Source organism: Epinephelus moara, chromosome 15, assembly GCF_006386435.1.
Source record: "Epinephelus moara isolate mb chromosome 15, YSFRI_EMoa_1.0, whole genome shotgun sequence".
NCBI lineage: Eukaryota > Metazoa > Chordata > Actinopteri > Perciformes > Serranidae > Epinephelus > Epinephelus moara.
The window spans coordinates 7,669,369-7,697,295 of NC_065520.1; the positions used below are offsets into that span (position 1 = coordinate 7,669,369).

A 27,927-nucleotide genomic window follows, 5' to 3' on the forward strand; every position below is an offset into this window, starting at 1 on the left:
TCTATGGACAGAAATCAACGGCCACACACACTCTTTCTCTCACAGACAATATGCAAAACACATGCAGGGAGCGTCTTCCCTGCATCCTCGACCTAACACCTGCCTTTTACTGCTCACTTTATCTGCTGCTCTCATCTTTTCTTGCTCTCCCTCCCCCTTTTGATCCTTCCATCATCTAGTACTCCAACTATATCCTTTACGTTCCCTCCCTTGTGTCCTTTATTACTCTCTCTCTCTCTCTTCTATCTTTTGCTTCAATCCTCCATCTTTCCTCTCTCCTCCAATCCCCACTCCCTCTCTGGGAGGCTTCCTCTCTCTCTCCCCCATCCTCGCCCCAGCAGGCTGCAGATGGTGCTTAATGGACGCATAACTGAGCGTAACTGCCTCGTGAATAATTCCACAGGCACAAGGTGAGCCATAGGACAGCTCCATATGTGGACACACAGAAAAGTAAGCGCACGTGCACACACACAAACTACAGAGTGCAACACTGTAACATGACTATCAAATTTTAAACAAACTTTAAGGGTACTATGACTGTCTATAAAATTGTTTCCATCATAAACAATCACTTTGTTTCATTAAAAAAAATCCTGACAAATCGTCTTCATGTTTATATGGTCTGACAACATCCAGAGGTAGATTTAGTGTGGCATTTTGGACACTGATTAACATTTTTTTTGTTTGTTTCTTAAAGATTTTAATATTTCTAACATATTTTGGCACAGCAACTCATATTATCAGCTGTTAGTAAAAATCTCTCTTGGGGTGTGCATGCAGCTTGCTGTCCAGTTGCATTCTACAGTGTAACATCACCTACTGCATAATATTCTCTCGTCTAATATCTCTGTGATTGTCATTTCCCCTTGACTGCCTCTCACATTAGTTATGGACCCCTTTGCTTTAAGAAGACCTTTATACTGTCTTACTTTATGTCCCTTTCCTCTTTTATGTCTGAGGCTGTCACAGTACAGCTTGCTCTGATGCCACGTTGTTGGCAGCTGTACTATTAAAATCTTTTTTTAATAGCCCTCTAGCACCACTGACACTGCTTAACTTATATTTTTTTGTCTTAAGAGTTTGGTGAATCTGACTTGCAACCCCTCAGAAAACTTACACAGGTTTAGGATAGGGATGTGAACATGTTCTTGCACGAGGCTCAATGTCATGCTGGAAAACAAATCTTCTCCCCAGCGGCAGGTTTCTTTAAGACTGCATCAGGATTTCCTCCAGGCTCTCCCTGTAATTTACTGCATTCTTTTTTACCCTCTACCCTCACAAGCCTGCTGCAAAGAAGCATCTCCAGTGTATGACACTGCCACCACCATGCTTCATGATGATGTGCAGTGTTACATGGTGTTTAGTCTGATGGCCCAAAAAAAAACCCAGCTCAATTTGCTCTCATCACACCATAGGATCTTCCCCTAGCTGACTCCAAATCTCCTACTTGCAGTGGAGGTGGCTTTCTTGTTGCAAATCTCCCATAAAGTTGCTACTGGTGAAGCACCCAGCCAGCTTGCTGTTGTATGCACAGTCTCTCCAGTCTGAGCTCTCAAGGTTGAAGCTTCTAGATACAGGTGAACTCCATTTAATTACTGCTTATGTGACTTTTGAAACCAATTGGCTGCACCAGTAACGATTTAAGTGTGTCCTATTAAATGGTGAGTAATTATGCAAACAAGTATTTTAACTTTTATATCGGTAATAAATTTAGATCAGTTTTTAGAGACTTGTTTTTACTTATTATTCAGTGTCAAAGCCACATTAAATCTAATTTGATTCAGTGCTGCAAAACAATAAAACATGGAAACTTCCAAGGAGGGTGAATACTTTTTTGAAGACACAGTGGGGGAAAAATCGATTAACTTGAGAATCTTTAATTGATCTTTTTAATGCCTGAATCAATCTAATTCAAATGCAAAGGTGGAAATAAGTTGCTGCCTTTATTGTGGTAGTGCGTGGCATCATATCCATCTAGAGAAAAACAAGGCCGAAGCAAAATAGTAGAAAATGGCGAACATTCCAAGGACACAGACCTTCTGCTGCTCAAATAGCAACTCGGCCAGACCAGCGTAAACTCACCACCAAATTTGCCAACTTTCTGTTGCTGCTGTTAGACAGATTAGACCCAGTTGGCTGTGACCCCAAGCGCTGGGGTTTGTGCCACCTGAATTTGGATTGCTACAGCCGCTACAAAAGCTGTCCGTCCTGGTCTCAGCAAGGAGTTTACTAGCAGTTGGAAGAGACGGAGGGACTGCAGGGTGGCTAGCTAGCTATGTTGATACTGTCACAGCTGCCCAACACAAATGTATGGGATACACTGCAAGCTTAATGAGCTGTATGTAGCAGTTTGAGTTTACTTTAAAAACTAGATATTTATTATTATTTATTATTCATTATATGGCATTAAGCAAGTAAGTAAAGTAAAGTTTATTTAATATAATACCTTTCAAAGAGCAAGGTCACAAAGTGCTTAACTGAAATGAAATTGTTAAAAATAAAAGCAAGAGTCTATGCAGTATATGATGCTGCTGAGATGAAAGTCAGAAAGACTGGATGATGTGATGCACTGTTTCTAGAAATATGTCTGATGATGTACAGCATGTAGAAGTGTATGATTTATCTGTTTCCCATGGTTTGGTGTTAAAAAAGTGTACAAAAATGGCAATGAATTGTAACATTGAATTGCAATACTTATAAATCTCAACACATATTGAATCGGCACTCAAGTATTGTGATGGTATAGAATCCACAGATAAGCATATCGTCCCGGTCATAGCAGTATATTTCAGAAATTTAACTAAAATTTAAAATATCCATTGAGACTTATTAAAAGTTGTTGATTGAAAATGCAGTTACAAATACGAGGATTTACAGTAGAGTTTAACAGCCATGTGTGCTGCTGTGTGGGATGCATTTGTATGCACACAGGCCCACACACTGGACAACCTCTTAAGGGCTCATGTGGTTTGATTTATTAAATAGAAGATACTGAGATTTTCAGAAAGGTTGCAGCGTATTTCAAGGTTGTCCTGGTTAGTGTAATATAATATGGGGTGGCAATATCAGTCTAACAGAGTATCATAAGGGAAAGGATAACTAAAACGAAGTTGGTTACATTTTTACTTCAAATAGTCTCTGAGGCATAATAGGGACACCATAACCATTACGCCCATTTATTGCTCATCATACATCTGATACCTGCTGAATGTGTAAAACTTGAGGGACACCAGCTCTTTTCATGAATACACTGATAAGGTGAACCCAGGAAAATGCCATTATCCCTTATCAATTTCATGTATTCAATCTATAATAACAATAAAGAAGGATAAGAGGTGGGTTTTTTTTGCCAACTCTAGTGTAACATGTAATATGTTACAGTGTGACTTGAGGATGATTTTGGAGAATATTGTTAAAATAAAGGCATTACTTCAAGGTTAATGACATGAAGCGACACATTAACAGTGATGAACACTGATTTAAAATCAAGTGAAAAAGACTGGGTACATTTTATTTTCAAATTTATGAGTTTTCAGAAATGATGCTCCTTTCAATTTGACAAAATTTTTTCTTCAACTGTCCAAATAACACTTCACCAAACCATTAACACATTTCCAAAATAAAAAAAGTTATCTTTTTGAAGGTGACATTGTGTGGTGCATGTTGCTGGACAAAAAAAGCAACTTTGGCTAAAAGTCAAACATAAATAAGTCAAAAAGGAAATTAGACAAATTGATGATCCTTAGCTGTATGAGGGAAGGAGGATGTCCATTATTTGCAGGCTTTAAGAGGGGATGAGTTAGCCAGGGCGGGAAGCCGAAGGTTCCGAGCCACAAAGTTCCGTTGCCGTTCGTTGGTTGAACGAGGCACAGAAGAACTGCCATTAGTTGATGTGGTACAGATGGGTGGGGAGTCACGAGTGGTTTTCCCTCTCACCTCGTAGGTCCACTTCATGTCTGCTGCCTGTAATAAGGCCTCCAGTCAATCACTAAAATTTATCCCAAAGTTATCACCATAAAACAACAAATAAACACAAAAGTCGATGAGATCATCAGAGAATAAATCACTGAAATACCTGGACGGTTAGTCTTGCTCTGTGCTTGTTGTACGTGGTAGGTGTGAAGGACACAGTGATGAGGGCTCCAGTAGAACCAACAGGAGGTAACATCCCTGCCGCTGGAGTCACTGTGAACTCATTGCTGCTGCTGCCTGGTAAGAACGCTGCTGTGAACGGCTCTGGCCTCCTGGAACAAAAACTTCAAATTTATGACTAATCCATCGTGCTGCCCAGAGGTAATTCGCGTCTAATTGCATCTTTACATGTAATTCACTCATGCAAATTGCTTTACTCGCGCCCGGTATGAACATAACATAGCAGCTGACCCTATCTTACAAAAAACACAAGTAGATGAACAAATGATGTATGAACATTTTAGACATTTTCTACCACAGGAACTTTCTTTGTGAAACACGGACCTTTTGAGGATCTTGGGAATTTTACCTGCACTTCAACCAAAGGAACCAGAGGGCTAACATTAGTTCCTCCACAGCGGTTCCTGGTGCCAAATAAAGGTCCCTGCCGTCAAGGGTGGTACCTTCTAATGATCAAAGAACTACTGGAGTTTGTATGGCTGAATTATGCTGAATTGACTGTGATGTTTCATGTTTCAGATGTGATGGAAATGCATAAAGGACTTTTAGTTGAATTCTTGACTTCAAAAACTCCTGGAAATGTTACATCAAACAGGGCTTTATTGCTACTGTAATGTTAGAGGTGAGGTGAATTGCAGATTGTATTCTATTATAAGGAAACACGGAATGAGAGCAAATGAAAAAAAAGCATAATGAGGCAAGTAAACAAACACAGACCTGGTGGTGCTGGTCAGACGGAAGCCCACAGCTGAAGACTTGCCCAACTCAGTGGCTTCAGTGAGAATGACATCATCTACTTGAGGCTCTGTGGCGATGAGAGTGATGGGAAACTCCCAGATCCTGCCTGGCTCACACTGCACTGCAAGGACCGCTGAGCACCTGGACACCCCCCCCCCCCCCCCCCCACCCCACCCACACCACACACACAAAAACCNCAGATCCTGCCTGGCTCACACTGCACTGCAAGGACCGCTGAGCACCTGGACACCCCCCCCCCCACACACACACACACACACACACACACACACACACACACATACAAACACTGAGCACCTCGATTAATTCCAGATGACCTCTATGAAAGACTTGAGCCAGGTGGGAGAAGGAGGTGAGAGAGGACAGAAGTTGTGGAAAGTGTGGTTGAGAATTTGTGGCATGATGCTAACTTAAACATGTATATATAGTGAATATATAGTATCTTCATGTTTGTTTTGTTTAGGGAAATAAAGCCTACTAAGCCAGAGTCCTGCATAGGATATCTGTCTCAATTTTATTTTTGGGTTTGGTTCTGAGCTACAGTTTATTACAATTGCTAGCAAACATTTACCTTTAATGTATGCAGGTTTATACTTCAACCAGTGAGTGCACCAGCTGATTTTACTGATTGACTTCATCCAGAGAAGAGGAACTAATCAGCAAAATGAGCTGCATTAGGCTTTAACTGGAATGAAAACCTGAATACAGTTGGCACACAGATGAATACCTCTGAGCTCGTCTGTTTTTTATCGTCTGTTTTCTTCAAGTCATTCTTCCACTCTAATTTATCTTGAAAAGTGTAATTTGAGCATTGAATCATTCAAACATGATTCACTAAACCGGTCTTTAATATTCCCGCTTTCAGCTTATGATACTTGGTCTCCTCATCTCACTACCCACGGCAGAAAAATAACATGTAGATAATGGAAGAGCCTATTAGCGACACCACACCCCCCGTCATTTCCTCGTGGAGAACTCATTAGCTCTCAGAGGTATTGATTCTACTGGGGCACGCGTCATTAATGGACTCCATAGATGAAGACAGGAGCTGATAAATGAATGCACTCTTCACTCAGCAGGATGTCACATGCAATGTACAGTAAGAAGGACAGTACAGAACGGGTAAATTGTGGCTTTGAAAGGTGAGATCATGCACTATTTTTTCATTACATACAAGTTTTAACTTCTAAAACCACTACCGGCCAGTTTTATTGTGAGTGGGACCAGTTTTGTTTGTATTGTGGAATGTGCATTCCTACCTACGGCTTCACACTATAGTAAGTAGTGGTAGTGTGCCAAGAAATGCAGCAATGCACCAGCAACAGCAGGGAAGATGAACACTGAAAGCAAGTAAACATGGAGGTAAACAATGCAGGAATTAAATTTTTAAAAAATCAGCTTTGTAAATGTTTTATGAGTAAGGAAATCTATTCAACACTTTTGCTGGACCTCAGGGATGCACACAGTGTGTTTTGGTGGGTAACACTTAATGTGTTTCTCACCAAACTTTTGTTTGTTTACAAGAAATCTCCACAGGGCAGCAGAATTGAGAAGATAACCAAACTGAAACCATCTGCAGGTGGCGGAATAAGTATAATGATTTTAGATTTCTAGCGATGATATTAAACATATCTGTTTAATGTCATTTAGAAACTCCTTTTTTGTCTAATGTTAAACATTTTGACCTGCCTTATCATTTAAAGGTTTATTTTTCAGCTGTAAAATACTTATCTTGATCACATCTCTGAAATATCTATGGTATTCTTATAAAAAAAGAAAGGTTTGAGAAAGTTAAAACAATCAATGTATTTCAACCCATGTTCATGTCTTCTAAATCACTCCAAGGATATGATAAAAACTAGCAATCACTACTTCAAATGGTTGAGAGTGGCCATCCCAACAGCAAAACAGCTTATTCTTGACCATTGGAGAGGAAATGAATCTCTAAGCTCTCAATAAGGGTTTAATATGTTTTGCAATATCTCATATACAAGATAAAATGATAAGATGGACATCTTCACAGTGCTGGGAAACCATTCCTATCATAACCGCAATTGTAACACAGCGAGAGTAAAAAGGCCAACAGGGGCAGAGAGAAACAAACACTTGTTCCATTAATCTGCCAGGCATTTCACTCAAATGTAACTGGGGTTTTGACTGGTGTATTAGAAACACCCCAGTCACTGCGCGCATCTATCTTTTAGTATTTTGCCTATTTTTGTTTGGATAATTTTTATTATTAGGGTTCAAGCCATGGAGGGTAAAAACCCTTATGAGTTTGTGTCAGTTTGTTATTTTTATTTTTTGTCTTATACTGTGGCTAAATTGCTATGAGCTGGAATGAGCTGGAAACATTAAATAATTATATTATAATACCTGGAAATAATGTGCAAATGCTTCCCAAGAAATATGACTACAATTTGCCACATGATGGTGCTTGGAGGACCATAGGTCATAACTCAAGTTCTTTTGGAGCAATCCTGCTAAAACTCAGTGAAGACATCTAGTGCTAAATCCGGTGTGAATGACATACCAAGTTTCATTCACACCGGATTAAGAGGCAGCAAATATGTGCAATTACTGAAATGATGAATACACTGTAATGATCAAACATGTGGGTTATTGGTCTCATTCCTTCTTTAGACAAAATTAAACCAGAAGAACTGACTTTGTTCAGCTTTGGGAAGCTGGAAATCCACACCTTGCTTCGTGTGGCTTTGAGTTAGGCAGTTGAGCTGCTACCTGCCGCTGGCTGAGAAAGGGCTTGAACCTGGGATTACTGCTTGTGGCTATGTTTAAAATTAGTTGACCACAAATTCCCCCCAAGGATTAAGCATGCGTATGTGATTGTTTGACAATTCAAACCTAAGAAGCTTAAGTCAAAAGAATATCCAAATGCTTTTCTCACTGACTGCCTCACTAAGTGATATTCAAAAAGTCCTGTGTGGTTTAATTAGAAAAGCATGAGGAGAATCCCTGGTGTTTTAAACCTAAAAAAGTATCAATGTGCTTTTAGGTCACACTAAAGTTAATGTCTATAGGGATCAGACCTAACATGGCAAATACTGTTAAAGCAGAGGAAGCTAATAAGCTGGGCTCCCCCTTCACCTCTGAGAGAGCACAGCAACCTTTAGCTACAAAGATTAAGACTCAGCACATGTAGACAGTTAGTAATAAATGAATGCGGTGGCCACACCCACCTGAGAGAGAGAGAGAGAGAGAGAGAGAGAGAGAGAGAGAGAGAGAGAGAGAGAAGATGGGAGAAAGAGTGAGGCACTGGAAGAAGAGACTGTACTGTATAGGGAGAAGGACAAGAGATAAATGAATGCAGTGTTTACTCACAAAGCTCAATGCAAGTGTGTTATCTGCAAAGAGAGGGAGTGCAACAAACTGATTGTGTTTATGTGCCTTCCTCCCTGTTGTGTGTCTGTGTGTGAGAATGTGCCGGTACTGTATGTGCTGGTTTTGTTTTTCTGTCTTATTATTAGCATACGTTTGTTTTGTTTTTGTTTTTTCCTGCACAGAGGAGGTGTGCATATTTGTTTCTCTGAGTGTGTACAATTCGTGTTTTTCTTTGTGTGTGTGCTTTTTAACTTTTGAGATGCTTGTGTGCCTCTGTCAGACTCTGCATAATATTCTCACCCTGTGTGTGTGTGTGTGTGTGTGTGTGTGTGTGTGTGTGTGTGTGTGTTTAGTTCTCCCTGGTAATGAGTGTATGTGTATGTCTGGGTCTCTTTGTGCCTCAGTGTCTGGTCTTTTGGCTTTTAATTCAGTGTGTGTCTGTAGTTTGCATCTGAAAATGTGCCTGTATGGTTTCTTTTTATCTGTGTGCATTTGTGTGTATACTGATTTCTCTTGAGTGTGCAAGGTCTTAGTTTGCTTTAGCTGGTAACACCAACAATGGAGTGGTTTAATAAGGAGAACAGGATTGAACTCAAAAGCTACTGAATCTCTACAACAAAAAGGCACTTTTCTCAGTGTGTATTTCATTTTCCGGCATACTTGTCAACGTGTGTCACACTTTCTTTGAACAGGTTTGTTTGTGTGTGTGTGTGTGTGTGTGTGTGTGTGTGTGTGTGTGTGTGAGTTACTGTAACCTGTATGGCCTGAGGGGAGTGTAGACTAGATTAACGGTGAGTGTGATGATGCCAGTCTCTGGGTCCCTCCTCGCTGCCTCTGCAACAGCAGAAAGGCAGTCCTCCACCTCTGAGCGCTCTGTTTCACTGTCTGAATGAACCGTGCACAAGAAGTCTTCCTCCATCACCCAGGAACCTGCCCAGAAATAAGAGGTGGGAAGAAGATGATTGAGCATGGGCAAGGACCACCAGAAAAAACACAGAACCTACTGAGCTGCTGTACTTGAGCGGATTTGGGCAACTACTTTGATAAATTAAAATGTCTGCTTGTCTGCTTTTTGTTAGTCATAAAATAGACACACCAGTCCGCTGTTACAAATAGAAATGCACTCAATGGCTTTAGATAGTTACAACAGGCCTTAATGCATGATGTTACAAGATATGAGGCGCACACACACACACACACGCACGCACGCATGCTTATCTCATCTTTTCTTACTGTCGCTTTTATGTTTGAAAGGCATGCCTGCCTGTTCAGCTTGCAGACGTGTTCAGCTCATCAGTCTTGACAAATTTTGCACTTAAACTTGCTAACATGTATCGTATCGTCTCCTCACATGATCAGATAGAAACTTGACTTTGGACAACATCTACAAATTACCCAGCAATCATCAAAGCTTATCTGTATATGATAAGAAGAAAATAAGATTAAAAAAAAAATGTAATTAGTTTTTTACAATTTATTTACAGTTTATAGAAGTTTTTATAGTTTCTGTAGAATAAACATTTAATTTTTTTTAGATTGCTACTGACTATTTCACCACACATACACACAGAAAAAAAAAAGAAAATCATGACAGAGATGAGTCTGCATTGTCGACATGGCAAATGGCACTGCTTTTAATTTAATGTGACAAGTGTATTTTGGAGTTGGAAATTGGAATCACTCACAAAAGCCTGTTCTCCGCCCAACTAACTGTTGAAGGGCCTGTCCCCTCCATGGGCCCCTCCATCCCACAGGCCCCAACGCAACCACACTGCCTACACTGTTTATATTTATGCTCTGGATGCACCAATCCAAAATGTCTGATCAGATACTGACCCTGATTCTGACCTCATCAGGCATAACAGGTATCGGCCAGATGGAAACACTGCACCTTAAATACTGTTTTCTTTCCTGCTCTGTTCATATGCTGTGGTAAGCAAATTTCACTGTGTCAAGCTACTGTTTGGACTATTTCCACATCATGCATGTGATTCACAATAAATACTAGGGCTGGCTTGAAATAATCGATCAATTCTTAAAATCCAAGCTCAATCTTTTAACATACGCTTTTTCCCACTAATGTGACTCTTTAACCCCGTTAATTTCGCCAGCAGTAAATGAGCTGCAGCGCTAAGTTATGAACGACTATAGTATTGAGTAGCTCCAATGGTCACCGGTGGTCATGTGACCTGCAGACAGTGAGTCTCCTCAGCAGCAGAGGGAGGAGCAGAGAGGACAGGAGGACCAATACTGACTGGTGTCTGTGTTCTTTATTCTTCCTAAACTTCACTCAGTATTTTGATGTCAGGAATATGATTTATAGTATTGACATTTTTATTTTGTTTCCAGTGAGACATTAAGTTAATATTGCGACTTTACTATTTTGATATTACTGCTGCTGCTCTAGAAACATGAAGCCCTAGGCTTTTATTGCGAAATGAGGTACTGACAATGCCTTTGGAGTTAGCTGTTAACAAAAATCTGAAAAAAGATGGAGCCACACAGAGATGAGGTGGTTAGATGAAGAACTGTAGAAACATGTAAATAAACTGAACAACACACTTAACTCGACAAAGTGCAACATTCATTTGCAGCAGCACAATGCAGTTTGTGTTACATGTGTTGGAAAGGAAACATGATTGACATGATGTACATCCACCCTCAGGTCAGAATAAAGGTAAATATTCTTATTGAGGTTGCATTATGGCAACACAATGCAAGCAAATATGAACTAATTTCAACTTCATGCAAACTCTACTAGGTAAATAAATGGCAATGTCATGTTAAATTATGTTCTCACACATCCCCATCTGATTGTGGTCTGTTGTCTTGATTTTTCCCATCTAAAAATAATTCAGACTGTTCTGTTTCCAATTGCAGTGAACCACTCTGATTAATTACTGCAAAGAAAAAAAAAAATCAACGTTACAATCAATCAATCACCTGCTGAGCTGAATCAGATAGATCCTGACACATTTAATCTCGTTATCTGTGTAGCTCTTAGATGACAGTTAAAACAACGTCCTTATTAATAAATACACAGCCTTGGCCGTGTGATGTAGTGCCACTGCTCATTTCAACAGCCTCATTTCAATTCACGCAAGACCGATTACAATTAATTTGATGCAGCAAGAAAGCATTATACATATTTTAAAGTATACACAAGTATTGACAGAAATTCTAGGTCTATCCCTTAATACTGTGGTTTTGATGAAATGTCTTGCAAGGACTACAAAAGGTGATATAGTTTTAGACCATTTTCAAGTCACCATAATTGCTGGTGTTGAAAAATGTTCCTCTTTCAGCTCTTGGAGTGCTACTACCACTCTTTCCACCTGACTCTGATGACCATTCCCAACTACTTAACAATGTCAGAATTATCACAAAATATCCCTAATAGTAACAAGGTTTTAAAAAACGATCCTAAAAAGTGTTTTCTGTTATCACAAGATGACTTGGACTGTAAAAAGAGTAAAAATCACAAACTGGCACACACCTTTATGTCCTTTCCGGTCTTGATTCCCCGGCACACATCCAGTGAGCAGTACATCCACCTTCCTTTCCAGCTGGCAGCCTGCTTCACAGTGGACCACGCCAAGTGGAGAGTTCTCAACAGGCACCTCCATGGGAATCCCACGGATAGGGTAAATCCAACAGATGGTTGACAATTCCTGCTTTGACCTGAAATGTTCATTTTGATATTGAGTGCATTTTTACACAGTATTTGGAATTAGCAATGAACCAGAACTTGACTTGAAAACGTTCCAAGCATCTTACTAATGCAAGATATCTGTGACTGGCCAAAATCTAATACCAGACCAACAGCTGTGTACAGCATGTCAGAAATCAGATTTGATTTTTGCCTTTTTACAGAGCTAAGGAGACGGGCTACATGTATTTAACTGAGGAATAAAAGGATTGAATAGTCAACATAAGTCACTATAGAATTAAATTATTATACAAATTGTGACGTTTTTTTTTTTTTAAAGTGCTTTGGCTTACTTTTCACAACAGAATTTCAGCTAGCAAAACCCTTAACCCTTAAGGTACTGTACAGTACTATAAAAGTAATGATTATGCTGTCTTTGCCTACTTGGCTTCCCTCCACGTTTCAAGGTGTTCAAGAGAGCGTGAGTGTCTTTGTCAGTGTGTTAGCCTCGTGATAGACAACCTGTGAACCCTGTACCCTGCTTCTTGCCCAGTGTGCAATGGGAAAGCTACTTGTGATCCTGAGGGGGTATGAAAAAGGATGGATGGTACATTCTAGCTACATTATACTGCTCCCACTGTGTTGTCTTACCCGCACATAGCACAAATATCACGTATGGAATAGTACATCTTTAATGAGCTCAAACACTGTAGTGAGTGTTTTCAACACATACCCATTTTGCTGACAAGTAAAGCTGACTTAACACTTTTGTTTACAGTCACAGGCTATGCCAGAATCTGTCTGGATGTAGCAATAGCAGAAACTAATGAGCTTTACCAAATGTCTAGAAACTTGGGCATAGATTCAGATATAGCCTCCTATGTAGACAATGAGACACACACACACCTCAGGTTATTTGTACTGAAGGTATTGTTGTTGCCTGGGGTGCTGCAGGGCTTCATAGTGATGCAGAGCCAGGCCTGTTGTAGCTCCACAGAGTTAGGTGCAAACACTACAGGCACATCAAAACTGGCTCCTTCAGAGATTTTTAGACCTGCAATCATGAGGGAGGATAGAAACACATTCACCAACATTTTTTTTACGTTTTCTGCCTGGTTCCAAATAAGATATACAAACATTCAGTCTAAAAACCATGGTTAATTAAAATACACTGGTTTGCATGTGGACATCTGCTAAACCACTGAGGCTGATATCAAACTAGTAGTGCAAGTCCTGTTCAAAACGTGCCTGTTTGGAACAGGCTGATTTTTTGGCCTGCTCGCAGCTTCCTTGAGTATCACTTATTCAAATAACTTCACCCATAACACTGCACTTCCTTGGGTCCTATGCAACACATCTGCCATGACATAGTTGCATACCCTAACAATGCTAGACTAATGTGTCATTTGCTAACAGCTGGCTATTTGGGACCAGGCTGGGAACTAAAGCTTTCATTCTAGATGTTACATTGCTAATGCTTGAACAGTCTGAGTTTGCTATAATGTGACATTTGCTGTCTCTCCAGTCTTTCTGTAGCGAGCAACAGAGAGTGAGCTGTCCCCAGCATGCAGTTTGGCAGTGTTGCAGTTAATCAGTACCCCCTCACAATACACCACACAGTGTGTACATAATGCACTCCAATAAATATGTCCTGTAGATCTCAAGAGCTCTCACTTCCTTGGGTCCTAAACAATACACCCACAAAGTATGAAGTCAAACGGATGAACAGTTGTTGAGAAATTTGAAGGACAGGCATACAAACAAAAAGAGATTCCATCCATTTTGGTTAAATAAAAAACGAACTTCAACTATCTACTAAAAACAACCATATTTCCTGGAATGTTCTCTCGGTGGGTTCATTTAGAAGCTAATAAAGACTAAAAGCTCTCCACATTCGTACTATCAGTTAGTTTTGCAATGAACAAGGACAGCAACACAGAAATAAAGCATAATGCGTCTGGGGTGCAGTTCAAGATTACACATACATTGGTTATAAGATTGCAAAGTGTTGTGGGAATAACACATCTTCCTGTTTGAGGACATGTCTATGTTTCTGTAGCAATGATCCCTAAACAAAAAAGGTTAATAGAAATAGGGGTCAGTCCACACACATATCCAGGGGAGGGGTACAACAGCTTCGCAGAGTAATGCACAAGGGGTCAAGGTCATGTCTGTCCATCCACTTCCCCACAGTTTACATGGCCTTAGTTCAAACTCAGAAGGAGGAGCTCATTGTATTGCAAGCAACAGACCCTTACACATTCATCTTGACATCCTCTCTCTTCTGCGAGCATGCTGCAGCAGAGGCGTCGCACTGCCTCCATGCCCCATGTATTTCAGCCGTTAGCTTCTACAATTGCAGGCTCAGCCCCCTGCAATGGCTGTTCAGGGGATGGATCCTCCCTGTGGCTAAATGCCCCACAAAATCTTGTCCTGTCACCTACAGATTCTGCATACATATGCAGATGTCTGTTTATAGAGATTACTCCAACCATGAAGTCAAGGCAGGATGATGAACACTTCCAACACTCTGTTTATATGAAATTCTGACCTCAACAGAATGCGAGGAAACATATCCACTTTGTTTACTATCACTGGCAGTCAGGAGGAAATGAAACACAATAAAAACAATGAGCTGAAAGACACTAAAAAAACAGTAGAGCTGCGGGAATCTCCTGAGGCGAATGATAATTCTCTGTGGCTTCCTCACAGCAATTGACTCATTTTACATTACATAGCCATTTGAGCCACAGATAATGAAGAAAATATTGATAAGAGCAGCTTTTAAGCTCAGTTTAGCTTTTATTTTGTTTCAAAGAAATTATTTTAAGATGATTGTGATGAGAACTGAGTTTTGGGAACTGTTTGTGTTGCCTGGTAAAATTAGTTTATTTAATATTTTATTATAATGTGGAGATTTTTCTATCAGTTAACGCACCTTCAGTGTGGCTCAGAGGGATAGAGAAGACCTTGTTGTCTGAAGGGACCTGACGGCAGTTTGGGGCCCCATTCGGGTCCTCATCTGAGACACAAAGAAATACCAAGTTCACACAGTGTCGTAAACATGTCTGAGTGTGTCACATGTGTGCAACAAGAACAAATATGTGACAAAGTGGCTGTTAGAGAAAGACAAGAAGTGCCTGTGACCTGTGAGTGAGATACTGAGAACGACCACAAGCTCAGTGGGGTTTGTGAAGGGAATGGTGATGGAGGCGCTGGAGCCAATTAGGGATGAGATGCTCAGAGGCTCCTCGCTCTCTGGAATAAGGCCGCACCCACTCAACAACACACACCATTCCTGGAACTAAAGAAAGACAGAGACAAATTAACACACACAGAAAGAGCCAGTGAGAGAAAATTGACATAAAAAATGAGAAAGCATGAAGCAAATGCAGAGGAGGGAAGACAAAGAAAGGGTGTGGTCAAAAGATGAAACTGAGAGAAAATGGCTATAACCATGAATCAAATTTTTAGATTCATGTGAATGATTGGGAGTGATGAGACAGTAAATAAGATAGGTGTACCTGTTTATACTAATTTAAGAGGAAAAACAAGTTAACTATCCCTGCATTTTGGTCTGTCCACATGTATTCTTGTGTGTGTGTGTTTGTGTGTGTGTGTGTGTGTGTGTGTGTGTGTGTGTGTTTGCATGTGTTAAGGCAGGGGACAGTGATTTATGTCACCCATTTTCTCTCTGTGTTTGTGTGTGTATATACACACCTGAGGGCACGTGAAAGTGATCTTTGCCGTGTGGTTCCCCTCTCCAATGGATGAAGGACTAAAACGGACACCAAGCTGGGTGGAGGAGTGGGGCTCAATAATAAGCTGGAACACACACACACACACACGCACACACACACACACACACACACACACACACACACACACACACACACACACACACACACACACACACACACACACACACAAACACAGGAAATAGCTTTCATGGGGACAGTAAGGGAGGATAAACACTCATGCTCAAAGAGACAAATCACACTGCTAGGCAACCCACAGCTCTCCATCTAGTTATACAGCAAGTATTCCCTTTCAACTGACAACAGTGACTCTGGTTTGTTTTAGGATATGCGTAAAAAGACAACAGCTGTGTTATCAATTGCCTTAGTATACCGTATGGTTCTTTTATGAGAAGAAATCTAAAGCTAACACAATAAAACATTCATTGAACTACAAACAACATCAAAAATAACAGTAAATCAATTTCCCCAGGAGAACAAATGAAGCTTTATTCTGAAATAATGGAATGCTGAGCTGATAAGAGTAAGGATGAGGCACAAAGGTGCGTGTGTATACTAACAATACTTCCTGATTCCATTTCCAGTGTGTAGTTTCTGGGATTACTGTTGGCTACAATCAGCTCCACAGGCTCAGCTGTTGGGTTAACCACGGGAATGGTCAGGCTGGTCCATCTGACACACAAACACACAGACACAGTTTTATTTAGCAAGGTGAAAAATACACAATAACATCAAACAGGTGGAACAGAGATGTAAAGACAGTGGGAAAATCCAAATTTTTAAATATGAATATAATTATCAACATGTTTGGTAGTCTGCTCAGTTATCTCATGATGAACAAACTGTTATGTGCTAACAGGGTGCCTACAGGTATAAACAAGTTAAATTTTAAATACCACTAAATGGAATTCAAGACCAAGCTTGTGATGGAAATATACACCAAAAGTGAAAATATACTCTTTCCAAGTAAACACATTGATGCCATTTCAAAATGAACAGTAAGGTTAAATAACACTGATGATGCACTCTGCTTACCACATAGAAAAAATAAACTAAAAAGTAAACTAACTAGCAAGATTAAGATCATTTTAGATACGTTACGGCTTTTTTAACCCTGGATAAGTGATGCACTTAAAATCAGTTTAGGTAAGACTCATCCTGCTGTCTGATAAAATTTGTCTGACCCAATTGCTGCATTTATAATTTGCTGAGCTAATTAGCAGGATGCACAATTGATATGCGGCTATAATCATGATTCATTAGTCTGTTAGTGTGTGAAATTACCTCTCTGTTCATTAAAAGTCCTGTTGTAAACTCACGGCTGTGTAATATACTTTTCCTCTATCTCTGACTGCTAGACAAAGTAATTCTAGTCACTTATAAATTCAGCACCTTTGACCCTGTTATGGGTCCTGTTGGAATGAGGACTATATTTTTCCTGGGAGCTGACTGGTCAACAGGTGGTTTAAGCAGAACTCAAATGAGCCTGCTCTATGGCAGGTTAGCCATGTATCTTAGATTACCATGGTGATTCATGAGATTACCATGGAGGCTCAAACAGACTAGCAGTATATTGCCATTTCTTTTTTTTGTCCAAGGATGCATAAGAATTGTTTAAGATGCAGGCATTATACTGGCACACACACAGCCATATGTTTGGATCCTGGCTGCAGATGAAGGATTTTTTTGGACAGGGATTTTTGACACCCTTTCAAATGTTTGTGGCACAATTATTGATTCAAACCCTCTGACAGCCATATTCAGGAAGATCATTGGTAACCATGCTACAGTTGGGGCTTTCTCTCCACTGCTTGCTCGATAACAGATTCTCCTCAAATTAAGAAAGGACTGTGTCAACATTTCATAAATGCTGGCGAAAGGATATAATGGCACACCTCAAACTCAAACAGCTATGTCATGTATGCATGTCTGTGGGCTCTAGTTAATGAAAATGAAATAAAAACAATTTAAATAAAATTATTATACTTTTTCCTGAAAATGATTCTTCAGCAGGCCACCTTTTTGTTTTAAAGCTTATTATGGGATGTTTCAAAGTCCTTAGCCCACACTGTTGCTGTGTACCGTACAGCATGTGTGCAAGCATACCTAGCCAGTAACCCTGCAGTGAGATACTGTGTATTTTGGTGAGAGTGCACCTACTTGCCCAGCTGACAGCAGGCCTGTGGTAGCATGATGACTGGAGGAGGAAGAGCATAAAGCTCCAGCTGATACCAGAACTCTCCCACCAGCTCTGACTGGAACACCACACTGGCAGAAAACACACACCAAACCTGTGAAAATACTATAGATGCACCACAGATTCATTACATTGTTCCAAATAGAAAAATAAATAGCTCTGTATATATGACATTACCAAGTTCATCTTGAGGTCTACAGCTTATTGTATTCCAAACTATGAATTGTCAGGGTGGCAAAATTGTCTCAGATTCAGGGGAATTATGTCTTTTTAGATCATTCACACAAAGCGTTAAGTGAACAGGGATCCTCACTTAAATCATAAATTGTGTTGAGAAACTCTTTTTTTACCTCTGCCTTTAAAGGTGGTCGGGTCAGCTACAGTGCAACGAGTCTTACCTGCCTGTGCTCTTCCCTACTCTGCCAGGGGAGAATGTAACTTTGTAGGCGAGAGTCCCCCCTGGGGGAACTGAAACCCAGTTGGCCCCATTCAGGTCGTCTCCTTCCAGGTACACATCCAGCATTAGCAGCTCTCCTCGAGGGTTTCTGACAGGGATCTCTATGGCAACTGAGCTCTGGGAACACAGCATTTCAAAGATGGCACCTGTTTTTTTTTCCTGTGATGTTCTGACAGTCTTTTGATCTTAGTGTAGAAGGAAGATTAAGTTTTCCTGTAACAGTGGCCAGCAGCAGAAGCATTTCTTTGGGGCCTGCATGTAATAAATGTAATAATAATAATCCTGAACTGAATTAACTTTTTTTTTTCTTGAACTTTTATTTAATGTAAACAGCCAGCTACAGAGAACTACTCTTTCAGGAAAGTATGAATTAAGTGTCTTGCTTAATGACAAGTGGCTTGACCAGGGTCTTCTAATATCTACCGACAATCCACACATTCAAGTCTTGTTTGTATGTAACAAAGGAAAGTTATGATATAAGACAATAACATTTGTGCAATTAGGCTATAATTACCGTGTGATGTTGTACAATAAAGTGTTTCTATTTCTACTCTGTCTGAATTCCAAAAGTTGTATTCTGATGTGCATTTGCATTCTTAACTGATGAACAAAAGTAAATTAAATTGAAGGAAGTAAATGTCATCACACATAAAGCTACTGTACTTTTCCAAGCATACGTTTTAGCCATTAGGTCAAAGGTGCATGGGTAGAGATTTAAGAATTTGTGATTGCTTCAAATTGCGTCAAAATGGAATAAAAGCGACACTGCACAAAGGATCTGAGCTGCAAAATATGGGAGCAGGGAATGGAAATGACTAAAAATGACCTCTGCAACTGATTTGTCATTGCAGAGTGATCACTGTGGCAGAGGAAGCTGTCTGAAATTTAATATCTATGAAAGTTTTTTGTAGAGTGGCACCATTAGATCATAAAATATTTTTCACATATAAACTTCCCTCTTAAAGAAGTATATACTCTAACAACTCCAAAAGTGTCTTCTCTTCAACCAATATTCCTAATTAAGCAGCAGAAAAAACATAATCCGATGAACTATGGCTTTGCACATCTACATCTGAGTAAATTTACATTTTAGTAAATATTCTTCTGAACTGGAAAAAATGTGGTGATGCTTATTTCTGCAGCCCTGAAGGTAATTTGTGATGGGGTTGGTGAGTATCTACTTGAGAGTGCAAGTGTGTTTGCAGTACTTACCTGAGCAGCACACTGTACATCTATGACCTTGATGGCCACTGCTGGCTCACAAATTATCTCCAGAGAGAAATGCACCTCGTAGCATCCAAGTAGATTTCCTGGATGAAAGGCGTACATGTATAAATGCACACACGTATACACACACTTGACATTCTAATCAAGTCTTGGGCATAACAGACTTCAAAGTGAAGTGTTTGTGAAGCCCTCTGAGCTCTGAGTGGTTCATGTACAGTATGGTACAACACTAAACTTACCTTTGTGCTCGTCTGCCTCCTGCATGGCATCAATTTCTATAAATGACAAACAGCCTGCAAGAAAAGTTGTGAAAAAAGAGTTCCGTTTATTTTATTTTTATGATTGTAATCAATTCTTTATTTAGGTTTGTTGTCATTTTAGCTTTATCTAGTTGGTACAATTAATGGATCCATCCTAATGAGCATTTTTTACACTCGCACCCTTGAGAATGTACAAGCATAAAAATTCCTTATATTTCCTACTTACCATCGTATCCTTCTCATGTGCCTATGCAAACACACTGCAGATGTATACACAAATATAGAAATACAAGTTGTCCTTCAGGCAAGCAACACTAACACTACTATACCACTTACATTACTTTACACAGTAAAACCACAGCATTCAGGCGTATGTGTTAAAACAGGAAACTAAACAACAGACACCAAGAGTGTATCATTTTCTTTTATCTAAAATGTATTTCGACCAGGAAAGGATGAGATTAAAATCTTTTTTCAAGAAAATTCAGAATCCCAGCATACCAAAAAAGCAGGTCAACATATCCTGGATCACGTAGAGGCAAATATTTAGTCAAAGCATCTACAGCTTGATGCTCCTTCCTCCAACTCCTTCAATCTACTTTTGAAAATGCTTAAAGAGAGCAGCTCCCCAGGACCTAAATCAGTCTGCAGCAGATTCCAAGCTGCAGGACAGCAAACCTAAAAGCCCTTTTCCCATTTCAAGATGAATTGTGGAAATAGATAGCAAGAGTAGGTTCTGTGAATATGTCACAGAGCGTAGAAGGTAGCTTCCAGCATTTTTCTGATGGAAAAAACAATGCATAGATAAGAAGGAAGTAGGTTAGGAACTACCTCATAAATAAGGACAAGTCACTGATTAGGTCTATGGATGGACAATGCAGGCCAGCTACCCCTAGCATACAAAAGCAAAGGTAAGTGAGGGCCTTCAGATTTGTGATGAACCTCAATACTCCAAGGAGTGAGGGCACTGAGAAGATGCATGCATATATAAAACATCACCACGCTCAATCAGCAGTGACAAGTTTTCATTAATCTCCATCTTAATTATTTCCGATAGCCAATTTACTTGGTGAGGCCTAATATTGTTGTTCTCTACATAATTGGTGCCTCCGTGTGACGCCCTAATTTATGTTCCCAACAGATTCAAATCGACTTCAACTCAAAAACTGTATCATCGGGGCGTCGGTGGTTTAGTGGTAGAGCAGGCGCCCCATATACAAGGCTGTTGCCGCAGCGGCCCGGGTTCGAGTCCAGCCTATGGCCCTTTGCTGCATGTCATCCCCCCCTCTCTCTCTCTGGCCCTTTGCTGCATGTCATCCCCCCCTCTCTCTCTCCACCTTTCACACTTAGCTGTCCTATCCATTAAAAAAAAATGCCCAAAAACATATTTAAAAAAAAAGAAGAAAAAAACTGTATCATCTGCATATAATTTGAAAAACAAAGCAAGTTGACATTTGAGCCACCTTCCACGTCACTTACTAACCAACCACACAAAAGGCTCTTGTAGGTGACAAAGAGCCTGGCAATGTGAAGAAACAGCAGTAAACAACAGTGTGATCTGCATATAATTTGAAAAACAAAGTAAGCTGTCAATTTAGCCACCTTCCACATCACATACTCACAACCCACACTCCCCACAATAACAAACATGTAGCAGGGGAAAAAACAGAATCACCTGTCTGTTTTCCTCGTTTCCATGATGACACAGCCAAGGTGTATGGAGCGTTGTGGCCAGGTTCCATTTCTAGGGAGGGGGGGCCACTTACATCAGGTAGGTCTGTCACCACCTGTGTGTATACAAGTATTCATGCACACAAACACACAAGACACATAAGAACCAGAAATACAGGGGAAAAAAGAAAATACATGCTCTAGAACACACACACACACACACACACACACACACACACACACACACACACATACACACACACACACACTTGCAAATGGCTCATGGCTCAACACTGTCTATGGGGCTGTCAGACCACAAAGAAATTCACTGGTCCTATCACTGAGCTGAGTGGTGATAACTCTGGTTATTCTGACTTTTCAGCTTGTGCAATCATCAGGTCAAATTTCAATGTGTCCAATACTTTGTTTTATGACAAAAATACATCTGTGTATCCTTCATTCATTAATATTGAGACTGATCTGACTCCATACTGTTTATTTGATTCAACCAACAGTCCAAAACCCAAACATAGTCAGTTAACATAAAAATAAACCTTATCAGCAAGTAACAGCAGTGTGTGTGGATGCTATTTGCATGTGTGCTTATACCTTCAGAGTGAGTTTTTTCTGGCCGTAGTTGGGGACATCTATCTGTGTGTGCATGGTTTGACCTACAGAGCAATGTAATACCACATGGTCCACAGGCAGGGGGCGCTCTCCCACTCCTCTAAAGGTAAACACGTGCTCAGCACCGTCGCAGTCATTATGTAAGGACAGCTTGCCCTGTGGGGGTAGGGATAGAGTCCAGGCAGTCAAACACACACACAAACTGGTGTGAAGTGTGCACACAAAGGAAACATGGCAAGCTGACGCTTAGCTGCAGTCAAGCATTCTCACACTGACCTATGACTGTTGCTGATTACAAAGAGCCCAGGACAAGTAACAACAGGACAATAATGTTTTTCTTTTAAAATTTAGGTCTTAAACCCACACTGCAATAAAGGGACAGGATGGTATTCCCTGCACAAAAATGTTTCCTACACTTGTGTACCCAGAACACACAATTTCCTCATTTGGTCCATTCTACAAACAGTTAGCATTTAGTGAGCATCTTCAAGTTTAATTCACAAGAAACTAGGTGTGGTAGGCAAACAAAGCGAAAAGACAACTAACAACACAGTGACAGCTCGCAGCAGCATGTTTCCTATTTAAGCTCCGCCTCCCCTACATAACATCAGAAATGCATTGGTGGTTCAGTGGTAGAATTCTCGCCTGCCACGCGGGAGGCCCGGGTTCGATTCCCGGCCAATGCAACACAGTTTTTTCCCCTCTCTATTACACATTTAAACACAACAGATAAATAGCTGTACATATGTGCATATACAGTGTATATTTATTATGAATTTGTTTTTCATATATTCATCACAATATTTATTAATCCCTGTTTTCATTTCAACATTTGCATTTGTATATATTTATGTATTGACAACTAGATCATTTTTCATTTTCTGTACCAAGTGAAATTTAACTTTCTGTGGGGGAAATTAAGATGTGTAAGATAAATGAGGGAAAATTCAACAATCTACACATCTATAATATAAAAGATTTTTATGTATACGTATTTTTTCTGTATATTTTTAACTTCTCACTTATAAAATAACTTCCAACTTCAAGTCCTCTGATGATTAAACAGATAAATCACTCTGAAAAGAAAAATAATATTCTTTGAACTGCTCTGTGTTCTCTGTATGTGAAAGACGTAGTGAGGCAAGGCATCAACTAACATCCTAAATTGCACAACACTTCTCAGAAAGAGAAAGCTTAGTTACAGTTTGCCCCTGCCTGTGCCTCTGTCCCGTTTTTAGAAAAGCACTGGAAGATGAGGCTGGTCACAGAGAAAGCTTAAATTCCCAGATATCATCTTAACAGCCGCACAGGCCAGACAGTGTGCTGCTGTTTGAGGCTTCGAGATAAGTGTTCATACTTGAGCCGACTGTTCCCTGAGAGGATGGAACCGAGGAGGCTAATGAGAAGAAAGGCCAAATATGAGGGCTTGGTGGATGAGCATTGTTGGCAGGGGATTTCAAAGTGGGCCTGCTCCTAAGTGCTGCTTGAATAATTCTGAATACACACAAAGTCAAGGCCACCACACTGAAGATTTTATGGTGTGTATATTGAGCAAGGACATTAAATGGCAAGAATGTGACAAAGGAAGACAGAAACATGGAGACACCTTAAGACAACAAGAAACAATGAAACCACAAGGAAAAAAATGCATTACCGTGACAATGCATAGTGCAGAAGGGTGGAAGGTGAGGGGGTAGCAGGCTCTTGTCCCTGCTGGCACATTCAAAACTGGTGGGCCGGAGAATCCCTCACCATAAACCTCAGCTTGCATTTTCCAGTCTTGGTGGGTCTTATTGTGCTACGACAGAGACATATAGGCCTGAGAATTTGATCTGAATCCACCATTATTCAACATTTTCACAACATGTTAAAAAGCAATTTTTTAAAACTACCATCATAACATGATCTATTTTTCTAACCTAAAACTTTGAATATGTTACCTTCAGTCAAGTGATATAATTAGTCAAAGATAAATTTCAGCCATGCTTTATGGTTGCTGTATACTAATGACAACCACTCTCTTCTCATTATTGAAGTGATATCTAAAATGATTCATAATTAATCAAATGCTTTTAGGATAGCCCTTAATAAGCAGCATACACATGCACACTGATAAATGCATTTTCTCTTGTCCCTCACCAGTGGTATGTCCTGTGTGACTGATCGGTGAGCAGGTGAATAGAAGTCCAAGTGGACGGATCCTCCCTGCAGTCACAAATGATATGATTTTAGTAACATTAACCATTAACACATGAACCAACAAGTAATTCAGCATTTACTTAAATGAATACTTCACCTCCAAAATGATGGTCATTTGGGATTAGACTGACAAAAAAGACATCTAAATACCTCGCCTTGGATTGTGAGAAACTGGTGTGGACATTTTTCACTATTTTCAAACATTTTATAGACCAAAAAAATGATTAATGTAGAAAAGAATATGCAAATTAATCAACGGTGGAAAAAAATCATTAGTTGCAGCCCTATAACATTAACAGGTTTATTAAGCTCTGATAGCTGATATCTACCTGTGAAGTAACCAGTGCCTCTAGCATATAGACCCTGGTATCACACCAGGACCTCAGGACCACCTGACATGTAAATTGCCCCACGGTGTCTGCCTGAAACCGTAGTGGGATGTCCACACAGCCACAATCTGTTGAACAAAGTGAAGAGAAGAATCAGGGATGGGGGGAGATGGACAATCAAGTGGTGTTGACAGTTTTAATAAATAAATTAACTGAACATGAGTGAAACTACTAGGGCATTTCAGTCACAAGACCTTTTCCAGGGGGTAAAGGACCTTTGAGGCACAGTGTTACCCACATTTCCACCAGAGCAACCAGTAACTACATTTAGAACCTTTCCAAGGTGTAAAAAAGGTCTCTTCTCTGAGGTTAACTTTCAGTAGTTTAGCAACTATCAAGTTACATTCTTGTCAGTGAAGAGAGAATAAAGTACCAAAAAATGTACTGGTTGGGTGCTGGTACCTAAATGTTTATCGGGGATCCGAACATGTTTTCTCTTCCTGACTAGTTTAAGATAAACAGAGAAAGAGGGACTGAGTGTGCAAATGAGCTGCGAGCACCAGTGAACAAGAGAGGGCACGAGAGGCAGTTGACAGAGCTTATGAGTGAGTGAGAGACAGGTAGTGAAGATAAGAGAGTAAAGCGAGGGAACAAGAGAAATTAAGTTTGGTTTGCTAATGTTTTATTGTGAGACAGATTTGTGGGAGATTTCAGTCTCCTCTGCAAGTCTCTTTTTCATTCATTTATTGCATCTTCCAGCAAAATGATTTAGATATTTATATGTGTGTACCTGCAGGATTTTCCCATGGCATGTTGGTGTCTTCCTTTATAGGTATTATAACAGTACTGGGTAAAGCAAAGTATTGTGGCAAAGAAACTTCCACACTGTACTCAATCCCTTCACTCTGGGGAACGCCTCTCAAAAGTTGGGCCTAACAAGAGACAAGAGGAGGGGGAAATTAAGTTCAATATGGACAACAGGAAAACATTTCACAATACTGAGTTGAAACCCCCCTGCCTGCCTGGCCACCAACCAACCACACAGCTTCCTACTGTAAAGCCAAAGGTCAGCTTTCCAGAGTGAGTATGTGAGTGTACCTGTTGTTTCAAGAGCTTACGTACAGCTGTGGTTGCCCTCAGGGTGCTGCTATGCAAAGTGTGTGTGAGCATCCGCCTCCTGTGTTCATTTGCACTCATACTGCGCTGACCCCAGAAGGCCAGAGCTTGCTCCCGGCCCATATTGATCAGCGGCACACGCACCACCTCCTCACACACCTGCCCCACGTTGCAGTGCAGACTTAGTACTGACACACACACAACTGGGTCTATTGGTGGAGAAAAATATCAGTGTTGACATTATTTAATCTGTTATTCACTATGAATACACTACTTTATATTCAGGTACACAGCCAAAGAGAAATTATCACTACTGGTACCTCCTAAATGTGATTATGCTTTTCTAACATTGACATCAAAAAATGACAAGAACGTATGTCTGCTGACTTTTCTTTCTTTTTTTTTTTTGGCTTTAAAACAGGACCAATTTTGAAAATAACAGCATTTACATGTTTAATGATTAAATGATAACTGATGTTGGTGTTCTGCAATGTTGAGTAATGTTCATAAACTTAGGGTTAATGGAAAAACAGCTATAGTAAGTAACATTTAGTTTCAGATTGTGCTATGATGCCCTAAAATACTTTAGAAGCAACATTTGGGTGACAGACTTCCTACCAGAGTTGCTGGGGATGGAGACTATGTTAGAACTGGGCCTGGCAGTGAGAGGGGAAGGAAGAGGCAACTCTGCTGTGGCCTTCACCATATAGACCATATCTCCTACCTAGAGGGACATACACAGAGACAGACATGGCTGTGAAGAAACAAGGGTCACTTGCCACACTGACTGGTAATGTTTGGAGATCCCATATAATCAAACATGAATACCTACTTTATACCTATGTTAAATATGCTATTGTTTTTCGCCCGTTCTCAAACTTTGACTTTACTATCCTGCACACTGGTTATACTGCCCTGTCAAGGAGTTACCTTTATTCAAAACTATACAACGTGAATTGCTCCAATAAATACAAGGTGTGATTTTTAAAACTGCAACAAAAGCACAAATGACCGATACACACAACACAGGCACAATGTAAGGCCTCAAAACCACTAGAAACAGAAAATGCTGGGTTACAGGGTAAGCATTGCCAGCAACCAGCTTACAGTTATGCTAGCTATCAGTTAAATGCCGTTAAATGAATTTCCCCCCTGAGGGATCAATAAAGTATATCTTATAAAGTGTATTTTTCAGCAAACCAAAGAACAGCTACTTTATTCTGTATTCAGGAATGCAAACAGGTGTATGGTCGAAAAAGAAAGAGCTTGTCTCTTTACATTGAACAAAGTGGGTAGATTGGCCTACTACAAATAACATGTCAATTTCAAACTAAGGGCCATCTGAATATCGCGGGGCAAGTGCCCTTAAAGGGATAGTGCACCCAAAAATGAAAATTCAGCCATTATCTACTCACCCTCATGCCGAGGGAGGCTCTGGTGAAGTTTTACATTCCTCACATCCCTTGCAGAGATTGGCGGGAGGAGCGGCTAGCCCACCTAATGGCTGACGGCGCCCCAGACTAACGTCCAAGAGCACAAAATTGAAACCACAAAATATCTCCAACATGCTCATCCGTAGTGATCCAAGTGTCCTGAAGCCCCAACATAAAAAGTTGTTTCGAAAAATGTCATTTGAACTCTGTTTTTAGCCTCACTGTAGCCTGTAGCTCTGACTGCTTCTCTGTGCTCCGCACTCACATGTGCGCTCAATCATATATATGTATATATATATATATATATATATATATATACATACATATATATATACATACATGTATACATGCAGTATACATGGACTTATCAGCGTTTCATAAGCAACCATTTCAAAATTACTTTACAAATACATTATATTTACTGCCCTTGAACTCTACCAAACCAACTAGCCGACCAAAAACGTGGAAAGAATAAATGAATGAAGAAGTTGCATATAACCAGCCATTTTACTTTCACTGTAACAGTGCTGGTATGCTGAACAAGATCTGAATAAGTACATATTTCACACAGAATCTGAGTCCCCCTCTTGAAGTCGAATCTTTTAATCCTCTCTCTTTCTACAAATCTTTATTGTAATCGTTCCATATTTCGCCCACTTGTTAGCGAAATAGTTAAAGAACCTCCATCAATCTTGCAATTTAAATGTGAAAAGTCTCATTGACTGACCGTCACTTGTGTGTATGCGGAGAAAGA

General features: G+C 40.1%; 1 protein-coding gene and 1 non-coding gene across 2 annotated transcripts in view; one reads left to right on the top strand and one right to left on the bottom strand.

The window, feature by feature from the left end:
* Positions 1-3,499: 3,499 nt before the first annotated feature.
* LOC126402028 (cilia and flagella-associated protein 47-like) overlaps positions 3,500-27,927 on the bottom strand; it is a 60,514-nt gene continuing 36,086 nt past the window's right edge. Inside the window, exons 46-67 of the mRNA XM_050063671.1 lie at positions 26,359-26,464; positions 25,723-25,949; positions 25,415-25,556; positions 24,625-24,752; positions 24,236-24,301; positions 23,751-23,894; positions 22,079-22,252; positions 21,474-21,585; positions 19,778-19,831; positions 19,524-19,621; positions 18,253-18,428; positions 17,818-17,925; positions 16,218-16,329; positions 15,620-15,724; positions 15,047-15,203; positions 14,838-14,921; positions 12,806-12,953; positions 11,747-11,931; positions 9,006-9,180; positions 4,870-5,031; positions 4,076-4,244; positions 3,500-3,963 (exon numbers count right to left, since the gene is read on the bottom strand). Of these exons, the coding sequence (XP_049919628.1) occupies positions 3,772-3,963; positions 4,076-4,244; positions 4,870-5,031; positions 9,006-9,180; positions 11,747-11,931; positions 12,806-12,953; positions 14,838-14,921; positions 15,047-15,203; positions 15,620-15,724; positions 16,218-16,329; positions 17,818-17,925; positions 18,253-18,428; positions 19,524-19,621; positions 19,778-19,831; positions 21,474-21,585; positions 22,079-22,252; positions 23,751-23,894; positions 24,236-24,301; positions 24,625-24,752; positions 25,415-25,556; positions 25,723-25,949; positions 26,359-26,464 (3,024 nt within the window). The 3' untranslated portion in view covers positions 3,500-3,771. The remainder of the gene's footprint in view (positions 3,964-4,075; positions 4,245-4,869; positions 5,032-9,005; positions 9,181-11,746; positions 11,932-12,805; positions 12,954-14,837; positions 14,922-15,046; positions 15,204-15,619; positions 15,725-16,217; positions 16,330-17,817; positions 17,926-18,252; positions 18,429-19,523; positions 19,622-19,777; positions 19,832-21,473; positions 21,586-22,078; positions 22,253-23,750; positions 23,895-24,235; positions 24,302-24,624; positions 24,753-25,414; positions 25,557-25,722; positions 25,950-26,358; positions 26,465-27,927) is intronic.
* On the top strand, positions 22,712-22,782 carry trnag-gcc (transfer RNA glycine (anticodon GCC)). Its single transcript has one exon. It is a non-coding gene; the product is annotated as a tRNA-Gly (tRNA).